Source organism: Gymnoscopelus microlampas (assembly GCF_963454915.1).
Source record: "Gymnoscopelus microlampas genome assembly, chromosome: 4".
Taxonomy (NCBI): domain Eukaryota; kingdom Metazoa; phylum Chordata; class Actinopteri; order Myctophiformes; family Myctophidae; genus Gymnoscopelus; species Gymnoscopelus microlampas.
This window is the reverse complement of record NC_139941.1, coordinates 4538346-4555800: the sequence shown is the minus strand read 5'-3', so window position 1 is coordinate 4555800 and position 17455 is coordinate 4538346. Positions and strand designations below refer to the sequence as shown.

Genomic DNA, 17455 nt, shown 5'->3' with positions numbered 1-17455 from the left:
TCTTTTAGCACATAAATGAACCCGAACATAGCTGACTCAGACAATATAGAGCATCACCAAACCCAGTACTGTTTGTTTTTTTAATAAAAATGTCAACTTCCTGTTGATTTTGCTATTTGAAGATCTGGATCCGGATCCGCCGATCCAGTCCGGATTTTCTACTTGTTAAAAATGGCAAAATCAACAGGAAGTTGACATTTTTATTAAAAAAAAACAGTACTGGGTTTGGTGATGTTCTATATTGTCTGAATCAACTTTGTTTGCGTTCGTTTCTGTGCTAAAAGAGTGACTTTGAGATCTGTTTTACCGTACAATGTAAGTCAATTAGGAGCATATTTTGAATTATCAATATCTAATCAATGCAGCAATTATTTTTTATTTCTTGCCCACCTTTGGAGTTACATCATGGCAAGGTAACTACACAACCCAAACCTCTACCAAAGTGGTCTTGCCCTTTAAGACAAATCTTCAAGAATGGCCGCCACATGCCAATTCCATATTGGTTGATAGTGTTAATAAACCTTCGTACAGAGAATACCGTTTTCAAGTCTTTGACCTTGAAAATATCACACAAATAAGCAGCTTTAACCCATTGGAACACCTATAAAGACCTTAGAAAATGTATTCCCTTAGACAATAATTGCTAAAGGGTACATTTGCCAATTTTAAACATGTACATTATTTGCCTCTCACAGACCCAAGAGACGCAAATTGTCCTTGTCTATATAGGTCTAAAATCACCATACTTCTTTAAGGGAGGGTAATCAACTCTTCACCAACTTAATTTATCACAGATAATAGATGTTTGCATCTCTGACTTGATTTGGTTTAATATGGTAAAAAAACGACATTTATTACTAACAATCACAAATCAAATATATCAATATAAACCTATTGTTATAAAATACATATAAAATGTATATGATTGAATTTCTGCTTCTACATCTTGGTGGCACCACGACCCATGATAGACTTCTTGGTGTTCCTCTCAGGTTTCAAAATTATTATATAACACTTTGGTCCAAACAGTGCCACCAAAAGGCCAAAACTAGATGCTAAAATAGCAAAGACCTCCACTACATCTGCATATTTGCCTGGAGAGCTGATATATGCTGGGATGAAGGCTATCCACACGGCACAGAAGATCAACATGCTGAAAGTGATTAACTTGGCTTCATTGAAGTTGTCTGGTAGATTCCTTGCCATGAATGCTAGGATGAAGCTGAGGAGTGCCAGTAAACCAATGTAACCTAGTAACACTGAAAAACCAATTGTTGATCCCACATCACACTCATAAACGATCTTATCACTGTTGTACTGTTTGTTTTTACGAGGAGTTGGTGAGGCAGACACAAGCCAGGCTATGCAGATTGTTGCCTGGATGGAAGTAAGAGCCAGAACTGTTCCTCTCTGCTGCATAGCACCGAAAAACTTCATAATGTCTGCACCCCCAGGCTTGGAGGCCTTGAACACAGCCAACACCACCATAGTCTTTACCAGGATACACGAGACACACAGCACAAAGCTGATCCCAAATACTGCATGCCTCAGCTGACAAGTCCAGAGCCTGGGACGGCCAATGAACAGAAGTGAGCACAGGAAACACAGTTTGAGTGACAGCAAAAGTTGGAAGCTGAGTTCTGAGTTGTTGGCGCGTACCATGGGCGTGTCTCGATGATAGACGAAGATTCCCATGACAATGGCACACGTAAGTGTGCCTAGCAATGAGATGGTTGTCAAGGAGATACCCAGGTCCTCATGGTAGGAGAGGAACTCAACGCTCTTAGGGACACAGTGGTCACGCTGGGGACTGGACCAGAAATCCTCTGGACAACTGGTGCATTCTGTAGAGTCTAATAAGAGGGTAAGGTAAGGTTAAAGGGACATACAGTACAAGTACAGTATCAGATTAAAGATAATCTACTGTACATGTATCATGTAAATCTACCAGTCTCATTGCTGATCTCTCCCCCAGAACAAGCAATACAGTCAAAGCAGCAGACAGGTTCCCCTTTCCTTCTGGCCACACGGGTTCCAGGGGAACAGCTCTCACTGCACACTGACCGAAGCGGCTACAGAGGGAAGTAACAATGATCGATTTGAGTCCAAACTAAATTACATGCACATATGAGCTCAACATGAATTATTATAGAAAGCCAAAGTGACCTTATTGGTTTCAAAGTTCCAGAAGATTCCTTCTTCATCAAGGATGAGCTCTTCACCTGCGGAGGTTGACTTTTTGTACAAACCTACGTACTGAACTTTTATGCTTTCATCAGGGAGCCACACCCAGTTCATGATATCACAGATTGGTACGGCATCACCATTCTCATCAAAGGATACTTGATCACCAAATGATGTGGTGAAGTTGATCTTTTCCAGGTAATACACAAGCTAGAAATGATGATGAACAAAATTATTAAGGGCAAGAAACATATTTTGACCCAACCCTAGGACATTGGGGAATTGGGGGTGGAGCTTCTGTGTGTGACCCGCCCCCCCCCCCCACCCCCATACATTTCCTATGTCAATCTTTCATGATTTGTACCAATATCATATCATCAGAAATAAATCCAACTGGAAATTCTAGTAAACTATCTATCAACATCACACCTGCCATGGCTGTATTGTCTGCAAACTGGCACAGCTGTGTCCAGTGAAAGGCCCTTTTCCTGGCACACATTGCAACATGTCATGGAGGGCATGGGCCACAGCATACACATTCTTATACACATTATACTCTGGCCTGAGGTTAGACACATCCAACAGTGTTGTTTCTGCTGTTCCCAGGTCTTCTTGTCCAGTACACACCCTTCCACCAGCATCCACCCACTCTGACGGAAGGGGTGCAAATTTACACCGAAATGTGTGCTCCCAAAACTGCCTCACCTTAAGAAACAAAATAAATACTCAAACAGACATGTATAATACCCTGTGAATATCTAAACATCAGATTGAAAATGCAGCTTAAATACTAAATGTATCTTGTGGACAGCCGAATGCATCAGCGGATGTGATCTTCCCTCCAACCAAGACTCATACGATGAATGCTGTATAAGCAAAGCTCGCAGAATCATCAAATATCACAGTCACCCCAGCAACAGATTGTTTCAGAAAATACCACATGGAAAGTGACATGGCCACCAGCAGTAGATTGATAAAGAGCTTCTTCCCCAGGATAATCAGACACTTGAACCAACTAGCAAAAGTAAAGCTTGTGAAACGCTAATGACCTCGTCCCCAAGCCCTGAAACTCTTGCCTGTACACAAGATGTAAAAATAAAGATTGTTGAAATTAAACAAATGACACACTATGATATTTGCATGGTTGTTCTTAAAGTCATTTTCAGGATGTGTTTTCAACAAGAAGTCTTTGAGGCCTGGTATCTCTCCACGACGGACTGCAATACTCAGGCTGCCTCTCAGGTAGGACATGTAGCGAAGAGTCTGTAGCTTTGGCTGTTCTATGAAGCTCACATCAGCAATCCACTGCAAACCTATCACCTTCTGCTTCACCACCTGTTGATTGTGATCAAATGCAAAATACAACAACAACAACAATCACCATGCACCACCATCATTATCATCATCATAATAATACTAATAATAATAATATTAATATTAGAAATAATAATAATGATAATGATAATGATAATGATAATGATAATACACTCTTCTGTAAACTATCAATAATTAATAGGTTCATTTAATTAACCTTAATTATTAAATTGCTTTGCAATAAAAATGCTTGCAATTAAAGTTGCACTATGTAACTTTCCTCTTCAAATTGAATCTTGACCATCAGGTAATAATTTGTGTCAGATCCTGTGTCTAGGTGAGACATGACCTGTGACACGATCTAAATGTCTGAGAAGGGAGACTAAATACGACCACTCCAATTGTATAAGTTATATTGTATTAACATACTCTACCATACAGATTTGACAAATTGCATTTTATTCATAAAAGAAAGTTACATAGTGCCACTGTAAATACCAAAAATATGAGAAAATGCATTTCAATATAACTAATTTCACACTCCTTATAATTACACGTTCCTAAATTAACATGGATCGTAACCCGAACCTCGTCCATGAGTTTAATCAGAGGGATCCCATACGCAACTACAGCGACCACGCGAGCTGTGGACATCTTCATCACAGTGACAATCCTTTGGAGTTCAGCCGGGTCACTGTCCCAGGGCAGAGCCTCCAAGTACGCCAAGCAACCCCAACCGGACTGGGCCAGCTCAGACCGGAAGATTTGGGCTGCATCGTTGCCATAGGCGTCATCAATAAACAATAATCCAACCCAGGTCCACTCGAACCGTCTCATAATCTGGAGCATAGCTCGCACCTGAATGGATATAGAATGGAGGGATAAGTGCATAAACTGGATAATTCACATTATAGTGGTAAATCATTGACCTTTGGCAACTGAATTTCCCCTGCGATCAATGAAAGTCTGTCTGTCCGTCCAAATCAGTGGATCTCCTACCTAGATTCCACAATGAAAAGGTCTAATAATTCTGTTTTGATGCTGTCAACAGAGACCTTAGGCTCCAGCAGTAATGCAGATAAGCAAATATGCAATATCAATTACACTCATAGAGGAAGTGTGTGGAACATGTACTACTTAGATGTTCACCTGGATGGTATTACTTATGACTGTTCTGAAGAAGGAAGGGTACTGATTCCGGTCGCTCAGGCAGGAGCACATGGAATAGGAACTTATCTGAAAAAAGTTACAAAACATCTCGGTAACAATGTATATCAAGGTTGAGTGCATAATGCATTATAAGCACATTTATAATGCATTATGATGCGCTTATAAGGCGTTATATCACTTGTTATGAATGTTTTATAATCATGTATAAGAACTTATAAGCTCAGTGGAACAGTCAGTTGAAAAAATGTTGTATTTGTTATTAGTTATTATCATTAGTTGTTCTACATAATGTGTAAACATTTATAACGAGTGTATGAAGTCTTATAAGTGCGTTATAAATGTGATTATAACGCATTATAGACCCCACCTTTAAGTAAAGTGTTACCTGGTAGTTGTTAGTAGTGCTTTTCTGCTGAGCATATCATGAATTATGACCAGCATTTATAATACTTCATAAACCTTACCTGACCTTAGTTGTTATGCATCATTATAAATATTTATTAAAAAAAGATATATAATGCTTTATAAGCACATTATAATGCCTTCTAATAGCGCTTGTAAGGCATTATAGGCACAACCTTAATATACAGTCTTACTGACATCTCTTATACAACTTCTTTTTTTCCTACAAATTTCCCCTGCAAGCAAAGCATGTGAGTGGAGTGAGGAATGATGAGGTTGTTCTCATGCTCCACTCAACCTGTCACTCTGCTCAACATCACTCACCGCCAGTGGTGTAATAATAAAAAATAAAAATAAAACAGGGAGTGGCAAATAAAGGTTACCGTTTAAGCCTTATTTAAAGCTTATTTAAAAAATAGCTTAAATAGCCGATCTACAAGCTCTCAAAGTGTCACTTGTAGAGCTGCTATTTTCACTATTAACAAATGAACAAATAAATACAAATAAAAAACACATTTTGAAAAGATTCGCTGATTACGACATGGCCAAAATTGGGACACCAAGTTGGTTGAAAGTATGCATGGTTGCAAGAGAAACACGTGTGTCACATGTCACATGTACAGTAGATGGACGGGCGATGCATTGAGACGATTATCTAAAATCTGATTAATAAACAAACAAATAAATAGATAAATGAATACACACTGCACCGTTAAGCACTTTGGATGCATGCCATTAAGGTCTTATGTAACATAATTGTACTTTTGCTCTCTCTCTCTCTCTCTCTCTCTCTCTCTCTCTCTCTCTCTCTGTGTCAAATGGTAACCTTTAATTGACTGATGAAATGCTGAGAATCACGTGCAGGAATTTACAGAACTAGGGCCATGCGTTGTGTGCACATTTCAATGTATTTTGTATTTTAACATTGCTGTAACCTTATTATGTATGGTTCAAAGTGATTAATACATGAGGTTCAATGTTAAAATGTATGTGACCACAAGACCAGGCAGACTCAGGGCCTTAGAATTCCTACTCTCCAATTTCGTCGACTAAAACTGTGACGAAAAAATGTTGTTCACTATCTTTTTTCACTGACAAAAACTAAATAAAAACTAAGCTATGATGACTAAAACTATGACTAAATGTACTGACAATTTCGTCAACAAGACTAGACGGAGAAGAGATCCAGTAGAACTAAGTCATTTTATGCTTTGTTGTGTGCAGGTGTCACTCTCCGAAAAGAATCAGGCATTTCAACGCCATCACGGCCGGCCAAAATACATTTTAGTCGACTAAATCAACTGTAGATTTAGTCGACTAAAATCTTATGGTATTTAGTCAACTAAAACTAAGACTAAAACTAAAAAAAATCAGATGACTAAAATATGACAAAAACTTAAATGGAATTTCATTCAAAAGACTAAATACTAAAACTACAACTAAAAGTGTTAACATTTCTACTTTCAGGTCCAAGTTTGGGCTCGTCTGAGGACGACCTAGAGAGAGTCCAGGGCGAATCTAGTCTTGCGTGGCCAGACTGTTGCCTCCCACAATTTTCAAATGTTTCCGGTCATACAGTCTGGGACTCGGATGCTCTGATCATGCTTAGAATATAAACCGGATGTGGAGCCTCCTCTCCACTTCCGTTTCGTCTTTACAGTCGCGCAAATTTATCCTAATAAAAATACAAATCATCTAAGTATATTTAGGAAATAAAATAATAAAATGTAAAGATATTTTAAAATATATTTTCGTGAACGGAAGTGCCAGTTTCCTCAAGCGGATTTCGGGAGTTGTAGTTCCAGACTCTATATAGCATTCAGAGATTGTGGAATAGTTGTCTGGCTATGCGAGACTAGGGTGAATCAAACCTGGAACACAGATGCAATGCACTCTGACCTTAAGAAAACCTACATTAAAAATCTGCCTGCTCCGCTCACATGTCTTTCAAGCTTTAAACATACAAATGTATATACATTGTACATCATAATATGTTTGAAAAACATAACCCTAACCCTATTACCAAAATCAATACATCAAATAGGTGATATTGAAACAGGGTTCAAGTAAGCAACTTACCAGGGGCACTTTGTACAAACCTAATACACTAGAGATTGCAATAGAATGTGAAGAGGAGCAACCACCCACAATTCCGAGCACTGGAGGAGAGCCAACACAGCTCTCATCCAGTTGAAACTGCTCCTCTCTCCCACTGATCAACGACAACGCTGCACGGAATCCAACTCCAAGCGTGTAACAGGTATCATAGAGAACATACCCCAGAGTCACATTGGGTAGCAGGCTGGGGTTTCTGTTGATCTCTGTAATGGCAAAAGCCATGGTCTGGGCGATTCTGAACCCGTCAATGTAGAAACTAACACACAAAATGCCACTGTAACCTTGTACATTTATCTTTATAGAAATATACAACATCAAATAATCCTTTGCGATTAATCAAAACAAGGTCTCTGTTCACTTGCTTTCTATTGTATTTGTGATACTCACCCATAACAAATGTGGTCCTGTTGCTCGGAAGTGAAAGACAGATCAGGGAAGACAGAGGAGAGGTGGATATCAATCACGGCACCCAGAACCAAGTCCCCAGGCTTGTACATTCTGTTGAGATTAAGCCGTGCCTGTAAGCCACAAGAAGAGGAAGATGAGGAAGACAAAGTGGAAAAGGAAGAGAACAATATCAAGTATAAAAGCAGGTGTATGTCTAGAGAAGCCCTCATGACTGTCCTCCTCGGTCTAACCCTCCCCCTTCTCTAAATCCTTTGTCCAGTTGTTACGTTTTATACACAGTGCTGTGCCATCCCCTGTGCCACTTTATGGCATTACGTAATCTTTCACAGCACCCACCTGCAAGCACAAAAAAATCTCAGAAATTGTCTTTGCTATTTATTATTCTATGCACAAATAAATTACAGTTTTGAAGGCTTAAAGATGCTAAAAAACACATACATGAACGCACACATCATGTCCAGATTAACAAAATAATTATCTTGGAATCATGACTCGCCCTTTGTGAAGATTTCCTCACTTTCTTCACTGCTAAAATCATCACCCTCAGGTCAGCTCACACCCCTACAGCCTCTACGCCCCCCCATCTATCTCCTCCCATCGCCACCTTCAGCCAATTTGACCCTGTCTCTCTAGCCCAGCTCGCTGAAGTTATCTCGCACCTGCGCACTACAAATAGCCCCTCTGACAGCATTCCCTCTAGTCTCCTCAAGGATGCGTTTGACACTGTTGGTCCAAGTATCTTGTTGCTTTTCAATACCTGCCTCCGCACAGGCTCAGTTCCAGCTGCCTTCAAACAAGCCATTGTGCAGCCTCTCCTCAAAAAGGCAAATTTAGATCCCTCCTCCCTTTCCAATTTTAGGCCAATTTCACAACTCCCGTTTCTTTCCAAAGCCCTGGAAAAGGTAGTATACCTTCAACTGCAAGCTTTTTTAACCACTCACGGTATTCATGACATGTTTCAGTCCGGTTTCAGACCTGGACATAGCACAGAAACTGCACTCCTAAGAGTCCTAAATGACATCCGTCTAATTACTGATACAGGCTGTCCTGCAGCCCTGGTGCTCCTTGATCTGTCAGCTGCTTTCGACACAGTGGATCATCGGATCCTGCTGTCCAGATTGGAGCACCACGTTGGCATTTCTGGCACTGCTTTAATTTGGTTCAGGTCTTATCTCACTGACCGCAGTTTTAAAGTTAGACTAGGCGATTTTAACTCCAGCGTGGCCCCTCTAACCTGCGGCGTCCCTCAGGGCTCCATCCTTGGTCCCATCCTCTTTCTGCTCTATATGCTCCCATTAGGCTCACTCATTAAACAACACAATCTATCATTTCATTTCTACGCTGATGACATCCAGCTTTACTTACCGCTAAACACGACCAGCACCGACCCTGCTCAGCCACTGCTGAAATGCCTCTCTGAAATCAAATCCTGGATGAACACAAACTTTCTCACCCTGAACGAAAGCAAGACCGAAGTCATCATTTTCAATAACAACCCTAGCTTACCCATCACCCCACTCGGCCCCCTCAGCGTTAACATCCGTTCTTCAGTCAAGAGTCTCGGTGTCATCTTTGATAACAACCTCAAATTTGACAAACACATTAGTTCCGTGGTCAAGGCTAGCTTTTTTCAGCTTAGGCTTTTAGCCAGGGCAAAGGCCTATCTACCCCGTATCGACCTTGAAAGAGTCATCCACGCTTTTATCTCAACTAGATTAGATTATTGTAATTCTCTCTATGCAGGCATTGACCAGTCAGCCATCAGACGCCTTCAGCTTGTCCAGAACGCCGCCACTCGCCTCCTCACCAGCACCAATAGGCGGGACCATATCACCCCAGTCCTCGCCTCCCTTCACTGGCTCCCTGTCCGCTTTAGAATTGATTTTAAGATTTTAGTGTTTGCTTTTAAAGCCCAATATGACCTGTCCCCTCCTTATTTAGCTACATTGATTTCTCCGCACGTCCCAACAAGAGCCCTTAGATCGGCCAATCACTCTCTCCTGATTGTGCCCGACACACATTTCAGGACCAGAGGAGATCGTGCGTTTGCCGCGGCCGGTCCCAACCTCTGGAATGCCCTGCCGTTCCATGTTCGTTCTGCCCGCTCTCTGACGACTTTTAAATCGCTATTAAAGACTCATTTTTACTCTATCGCTTTCAATTCAATTTAATTTGTAGCCTATGACGTAGATGATGTTCCCATGTACTGTGTATTGTATTTTACATGTTGCTCTTTTATATATTGTAGTAATGTAATGTCTATGTTATTTGCTCTGTAATGTGAAGCACTTTGGTTCGACCTTGGAAGATGTAAATGTGCTATACAAATAAAGTTTGATTTGATTTGATTTGATGACCTAACCCATACATTGGCAACTGGCGGCCCGGGGGCCCCCACCTTCACTTAATGCGGCCCGCAGGTTAATATGGGAATACTGATATATTATTGATTTCAGCTACAATTCCAAACATGCAAACATGAACCCCTTTAATTACTACTTTAATATCGTCGGTGTCCAGCCGGGACCAGCTAACTCCATTTTCATCTTTTTTTTTTTTTCTCATAAATCGACGCTATTGAACACCCTTCACATCTGTGTAAAAAATCTAAACATTTGAACCAATGAAAAGTATTAAAAAGCGCCTCAGACGAAAACTCCCAACTCCATTGGATCCTCAAACTGTCCGTCAAAAACAAACAACTCCCCCCTCTCCTCTACACAGTGCTACGGCACAGCATTAGCAGTGCGCGGTGCGCAGTGAACGAGGAGGAACAACACGTAAACTGACTCCCCGTAGTCTGTTAAAACTATGCAGTGTACCTGTTTATCAAACAGCACTGACGCTAATGTTATGAAAACAAGTAATTATATTTCTAAAATCTATGAAGTGTTTAATGAGGAGAGCATTGTGATAAGAAGAAAGACGTTCATAGCATTTCTGTCGCGCTAGTGTTCTACTACCTCTTAGCAGAAGTTATTGTAATATTTAAAGTCCTGTTTATTGTTGTAGGCCTATATAATAAGTGTCATGAAGCATCAGGGCATTAATTCACACGTTGTTGTGATGCATTGTGAGCTTGGAGATCCATTGTTAGCTTTTGGGAATCTGTACCCTTTTGAAACCTCTCAGCAGCGAGTGGAGCTACTGTTGTTTGGACACCTAACTCCATTTCAGCTTGATTTCTGCTCGTCTGAAACTTCTAACTCCACTCGCGCTGGATAAAGTGTTGATTTACCCGCGATTTGGGTAAAGTGTTGATAATATAATGACACATGCAAGTATCTCACAATATATACAGTCACTATACCAACTTTGACGAGGTAGTATTGCTTTGTTTTAAAAATATAAGGTTTTCTTCATTTTCTGAAAAACGTATATGTGACGAGGTCGAAACGGAGGGTTTCTTAATTTTTCCAATTTCTTTTATTGATGCTTAATGTATGAATATTTCCCACTTAACCCCCATCATCTTAACTATTTTCTGTACAATGTTTTGCACTGCATGTTATATGTTCAATGATTGTCTTGTGTTTTGACCTGAATCACATCCCACTGCCCCTGATGAATGAACAATTGCAGCCGTGTAATGACCGAGCCCGAAGAGCAACCAGTAAGAGCGGAGCTGGGCGGAGCCTCCGTGCTATAAGAGTGAGCGCGGGCTCATTTGAGGAGAGACAGGGGAAGAGAGAACACACACAGAGGAGGTGTGCAGGGGCCAGGTGTGAATGAACCACCGGAGCCAGTCGTGTATGAGCCAGCCATGTGAAGGAAGGAGCCACCGGAGCTAGAGTGTGTATACTGTAGGAACAGCAGAAGGCTTGTGCGAGCCAAGTGTGACGGATCCACTGGAGCAGCACAGCTGAGAGACGCAGAGCCCAAGAGAGAAAAGAGTGTCACTAGGGAGAGGGACAGCAACGGGAGAGGTTGGGTACAGAGACACGGAGCAGTGAGACGAATACCTGAGCGTAGACACACCAGCCACCTGGGAGTTTGGAAGCCGAGGTGTGCCTACCTACGAGGAACAGAAGGAGAAGCGATTGAACCGAAGGGGAGGAAGAGAGCGAGACCAGACCATAAGCGGATGACCATATAAGGAGCGCTGAGACGAAAAGTGGCGATAACGTTGCACACGCAACCTACTCAGCGCCAGGTGTAAAAAGCCTGGCTGCTAGTAAGTACCGGTCCACGCAACGTATATCTTTGTATAAACCACTACCTGTGAACACGCGCATGTACGTTGTAAATGCACAGTAAACTGGTCCAAGTTTCCATTGATTGCAGGCGGAGAGAAGAAGAAAAGAAGACAAAGACGACTGGCCTCAAATCCCCTTCCCTTACCCCCATATATGGACATACAGAGTTTCCCCTGAACCAACCCGTGTTGAGTATCCCAAAAGCACTTTATTGGCACCGCACTTTACTTTTGAAGTAGTTTGTTGCATAGAAACCCTGGTGACCCAGCCTGCACATTTTGCACAACTTTATAATTCGTTTTATAGTTGTTGTGTAGATTGTTGTTTTGTGTTTTAGATAGGTTTTATTAGTATAGTTGTTTATTTTTGATTGTTTTTATGGCGCAGATGCCACCTGTTTAGGGCTAATAAATGATTTACTTACCTTGATCCATTGTATCCGTGTCCAGTTCCTCAAGGGATTTCTAAGTGTGTGTTCTCAAAAACCAAAGTATTGAACTTACCAGTAACTCGAACCTGTGAAGCCTGTGAAATAAGTAAAGTGTATTCAAAAGGGGACTTTCCCTCTATAACAAAAGTGGCGTAGTCGACAAACAAACAAATTTAGATTAGACTCACAATAATCACGCACCCAGCACTTTATTGTGTATTTATATTTTATTGTTGTGAGTTTGATTTGAATTATTTAATAAAGAGAAGAGTGTAACAGCACAAGCTGATTGCAAGTCAAATGTGATACAATTACGGCCTTGTTCACATATTTGGCGTAGCGCGGCAGGACTGGTTGAGAACACACAGAAATTACCCTTGAGAACTGTGCTGTTATTTTGTTGTTTTGTTAATTTTGTTTTTGCTTTGCGGATTGAAATGATGATGATGATGCCTGTGTATCCCGGTGCCCCGTGGTTGCCCACTTTTGGTGGTACAGAAGGTGAGAGTAAATATAAGGAATGGAAAGAACAGATCAAAGGATTATTAAGTACTCAGGAATTAACAGAAGCTAAAAAAGTTGTTATTATAATCAGAACACTCACTGATGAAGCTAGAAGGCAAATTAGTGTGGTTGACGAGGAGGAACGTGACACAGTGGCAAAAGTCTTTAAATATTTGGACGCTTTATATAAAGAAACTGTTTCTGCTGCGGAAGTACGCTCTAAGTTCTATGGCTGTGCGCAACGTGCAGGAGAGACTGTGCAATCTTATATTTTGAGGTTTAGAGAACTATGCTGCTGGCTGCGGCGATATGACCCAGACAACGCCCCCTCCGATGCCGTCCTCCGGGACCAGCTGCTCCTGGGGTTGTCTGAGGGTCCGCTGGGCCAGGCCCTAAGAATCTACGCCAGACGACATCCGGATGAAGATGTCACTGCATTACGTGAAGAGGCCATTTTGTTAGATGCGGAACATGGAGGAATGAGAACCACTGAAATAACGTGCCACGCTGTTAATCCTGTTTCTGTCCCCAAACCCTCACAGGATCCTGCATGGAAAGAAAAGTTAAAGGAAATCATGGAAGATGTCAAAACACAAATGCAGGGGTTCACGAAGGAACTCATGAGGGAGATCCAACGGTTACTCCAACCTGCCGCCACAGACGTGCAAGCGCCACTTCCACCTGAGCACCGGTATGTGCCACCCCAGAGGGATGAGTGGGATGAGGGAGGTGGGCCCATGTGTGACCAGTGTAGGGAAGCTAGGTCATATAGCCAGGGTTTGCAGAGCCGACCGAGCACCGTTACAGTAGAATGCCCTGTTGCCGGGGTCCGTAACGCAGGGGCTGAGCATTCCATTATAGAAGCAAGAGCTGTGGAGGTGACCCCGTCCGTTAGAGAGGAAGGGTGGGCTGGGACTGAATGGCAGGAGGCACAGAATAGGGACCAGGACATTCAGGTAGTGGTAAGGTGTGTGGAGCAGAGGGAGCCCCCTACTATGATGGAGAGGAGGAGTTGGCCCCAGGAGGCTCAACAGCTAGTTCGGCAGTGGACGAAGTTAGAGATGAAAAACAATGTACTGTATCGGAAAGTAACTGATCAATATACCCAAGAAGAGTATTCCCAGCTTGTCTGTCCAGGATCCAGGAGAGAGGAGGTATGGAGGCGGCTGCATGTATCCGCTGCGCACGCGGGGATGGATTGGATGTTGGCGCAGCTCCGGCGCCGCTTTTACTGGCCTGGCATGGAGAGGCAGGTACGGGATTTCCAGGAGGGGTGTGTCGATTGCAGGCCGCAGGTAGACGGAGTTTGGCCTTCACCAAACCGGATGGGAGAGGTGGCGGCGCAGTGTGCCGGTACACCACCATTGTTACCAGGGGAACGAGGATGGTTACGGGGAAGGAACAGACAGGGCCAAGGAAAGCTGGGACGGCCCCGTTCCGGTATCGGGACATGTGAGTTCAGTCGCAGGGACTGCTAACGTTAAAGTAGGGGGGTATGTGACGAGGTCGAAACGGAGGGTTTCTTAATTTTTCCAATTTCTTTTATTGATGCTTAATGTATGAATATTTCCCACTTAACCCCCATCATCTTAACTATTTTCTGTACAATGTTTTGCACTGCATGTTATATGTTCAATGATTGTCTTGTGTTTTGACCTGAATCACATCCCACTGCCCCTGATGAATGAACAATTGCAGCCGTGTAATGACCGAGCCCGAAGAGCAACCAGTAAGAGCGGAGCTGGGCGGAGCCTCCGTGCTATAAGAGTGAGCGCGGGCTCATTTGAGGAGAGACAGGGGAAGAGAGAACACACACAGAGGAGGTGTGCAGGGGCCAGGTGTGAATGAACCACCGGAGCCAGTCGTGTATGAGCCAGCCATGTGAAGGAAGGAGCCACCGGAGCTAGAGTGTGTATACTGTAGGAACAGCAGAAGGCTTGTGCGAGCCAAGTGTGACGGATCCACTGGAGCAGCACAGCTGAGAGACGCAGAGCCCAAGAGAGAAAAGAGTGTCACTAGGGAGAGGGACAGCAACGGGAGAGGTTGGGTACAGAGACACGGAGCAGTGAGACGAATACCTGAGCGTAGACACACCAGCCACCTGGGAGTTTGGAAGCCGAGGTGTGCCTACCTACGAGGAACAGAAGGAGAAGCGATTGAACCGAAGGGGAGGAAGAGAGCGAGACCAGACCATAAGCGGATGACCATATAAGGAGCGCTGAGACGAAAAGTGGCGATAACGTTGCACACGCAACCTACTCAGCGCCAGGTGTAAAAAGCCTGGCTGCTAGTAAGTACCGGTCCACGCAACGTATATCTTTGTATAAACCACTACCTGTGAACACGCGCATGTACGTTGTAAATGCACAGTAAACTGGTCCAAGTTTCCATTGATTGCAGGCGGAGAGAAGAAGAAAAGAAGACAAAGACGACTGGCCTCAAATCCCCTTCCCTTACCCCCATATATGGACATACAGAGTTTCCCCTGAACCAACCCGTGTTGAGTATCCCAAAAGCACTTTATTGGCACCGCACTTTACTTTTGAAGTAGTTTGTTGCATAGAAACCCTGGTGACCCAGCCTGCACATTTTGCACAACTTTATAATTCGTTTTATAGTTGTTGTGTAGATTGTTGTTTTGTGTTTTAGATAGGTTTTATTAGTATAGTTGTTTATTTTTGATTGTTTTTATGGCGCAGATGCCACCTGTTTAGGGCTAATAAATGATTTACTTACCTTGATCCATTGTATCCGTGTCCAGTTCCTCAAGGGATTTCTAAGTGTGTGTTCTCAAAAACCAAAGTATTGAACTTACCAGTAACTCGAACCTGTGAAGCCTGTGAAATAAGTAAAGTGTATTCAAAAGGGGACTTTCCCTCTATAACAAAAGTGGCGTAGTCGACAAACAAACAAATTTAGATTAGACTCACAATAATCACGCACCCAGCACTTTATTGTGTATTTATATTTTATTGTTGTGAGTTTGATTTGAATTATTTAATAAAGAGAAGAGTGTAACAGCACAAGCTGATTGCAAGTCAAATGTGATACAATTACGGCCTTGTTCACATATATTTTGTTTTTTCGTTTCCTGAACAATGAGCGTTTTGGAGTTAGCAGTTTCGGGCTGGACAGCAGAGATATATACAGTTGGCCACGCCGGAACTCAAACGCTATTGGTTGAGACCAGACATGTGACCAGGGAACCGGAAAACAACCCCGAAAGAATGCTATTGGTTGGGTAGCTTGACAATCAAGAGCGGGGCGGGGAATGAATGCTATTGGTTGTGTAGGTTGTCAATCAAATCATCCCGCCCCTCCTGGAGCATAGCCTACTTTATCGTCAATTTTAGAATAAATGGGACCATAATTTAGCAAAACGCATATCCTGATGATTGAAAGGAGACTTTAAACTAGCGACTGGAAGCATATAGAATTTATGACCATTTTTATTACGGTAAGCAAATCTAGTCTAAAGTTTGTCAAAAAAACCATTCACTTGATAAATTCTTTCTGACATCAGGTCGGCGCAGGGTAAAACAGTGCCACACTCTGGCCATTCATAAGCTTCCGTGTTGGGCTCATCGTAAATATCCAAGCCTTGGCCCTTGTGCCCGACCGTATATGCAATGTGCCCTCTGGAGTGAGTGTGGAAATATAGTGGCCCTCTCCATCATCAAAGTTGCCCACCCCTGACCTAACCCCAAAAGGAAGTTTCTGTGCATTTCATGTATTTTTGCACAGGTTGTACTTTAACAAACCCCATCCTAGGAGGATAATCAGATCCGCTGAAAATTGCTCAGTGTATATAAAAGACCTTAATACTGATCAGCGCAATATACTGTAGGACTAGATTTGAAAGCCACATAGTGGCCTGAAAACCTAGTTAAATTAAAATTGCGTAGATGGTGGGTCCACCGTGGACGTCACAAACGTAATATCTGGACCACCGGCCTGCACCAAACTTAGCACTGTTTAGGGCAGGGGTCTTCAACGTTTTCAGGCCAAGGACCCCCTAGCTGAGAGAGAGATGAAGCAGGGACCCCCCTCTATATTGTATAAAATTGTGTTTCAGATTCAACTTTTTTTGTTTACTTGGTTTGCTCTTTTTTCCCTCTTCACCAAACACCTCTTTGCCAAAAAATAGCCGATCTACAAGCACACAACGCCTCGCGCTGAGCTTGTAGATCTGGTATTTTTGGCAAAAGTTCTCCTCAGAAAAAGGGATGCTAGGGTTCAAGTGGTTAATGTGAAAAAAATATATCACACAAAGATTTGGCGGACCCCCTGTAGTAACTCTGAGGACCCCCTAGGGGTCCCAGACCCCATGTTGAAGACCCCTGGTTTAGGGGACTGCTCTGATCCACATCAAACTTGGCACTGTTCTGGGGCCACATGTTGTCAAGATGCACCGTTGCTCCAATGCTCACCAAATGTGGCACCAACCAGGGGTCTTGCATGAGAATGGTCGCACCAAAGAACCACAATAGGCTCTATGCACAGCAGCCATTTTGGAGAAAAATTGGGCCTCTTCTGACTTCCTTTACAGGTGTTACCAATGATACTAATGAAGGCTCTGTTCCATTCTGGTCAAACAGAGTGTAAAGGACTGGCCCAATAAGCGGCTGGAAACAGCACAGAGTCAGGTGTAGCCTAAATTGCAACCAAAGTGCTTTTATTCATCCAAAGTCTACAGGTTAAGGGCATCAGCAGCAGAAGGTGGCATGGT

General features: G+C 42.8%; 1 protein-coding gene across 1 annotated transcript; it reads right to left on the bottom strand.

Moving 5' to 3' along the window:
* Positions 1 to 939: 939 nt before the first annotated feature.
* On the bottom strand, positions 940 to 12226 carry LOC311043263 (extracellular calcium-sensing receptor-like; the record flags this gene model as incomplete). The annotated part of the gene is made up of 11 exons (XM_084054439.1): positions 940 to 1853; positions 1949 to 2072; positions 2167 to 2394; positions 2614 to 2834; positions 3411 to 3519; positions 4087 to 4356; positions 7219 to 7423; positions 7576 to 7706; positions 11399 to 11458; positions 11559 to 11611; positions 12217 to 12226. The coding sequence occupies 11 exons, from the start codon at positions 12224 to 12226 to the stop codon at positions 940 to 942; spliced, it is 2325 nt and encodes a 774-aa protein (XP_083910565.1).
* Between the last annotated feature and the right edge of the window lie 5229 nt (positions 12227 to 17455).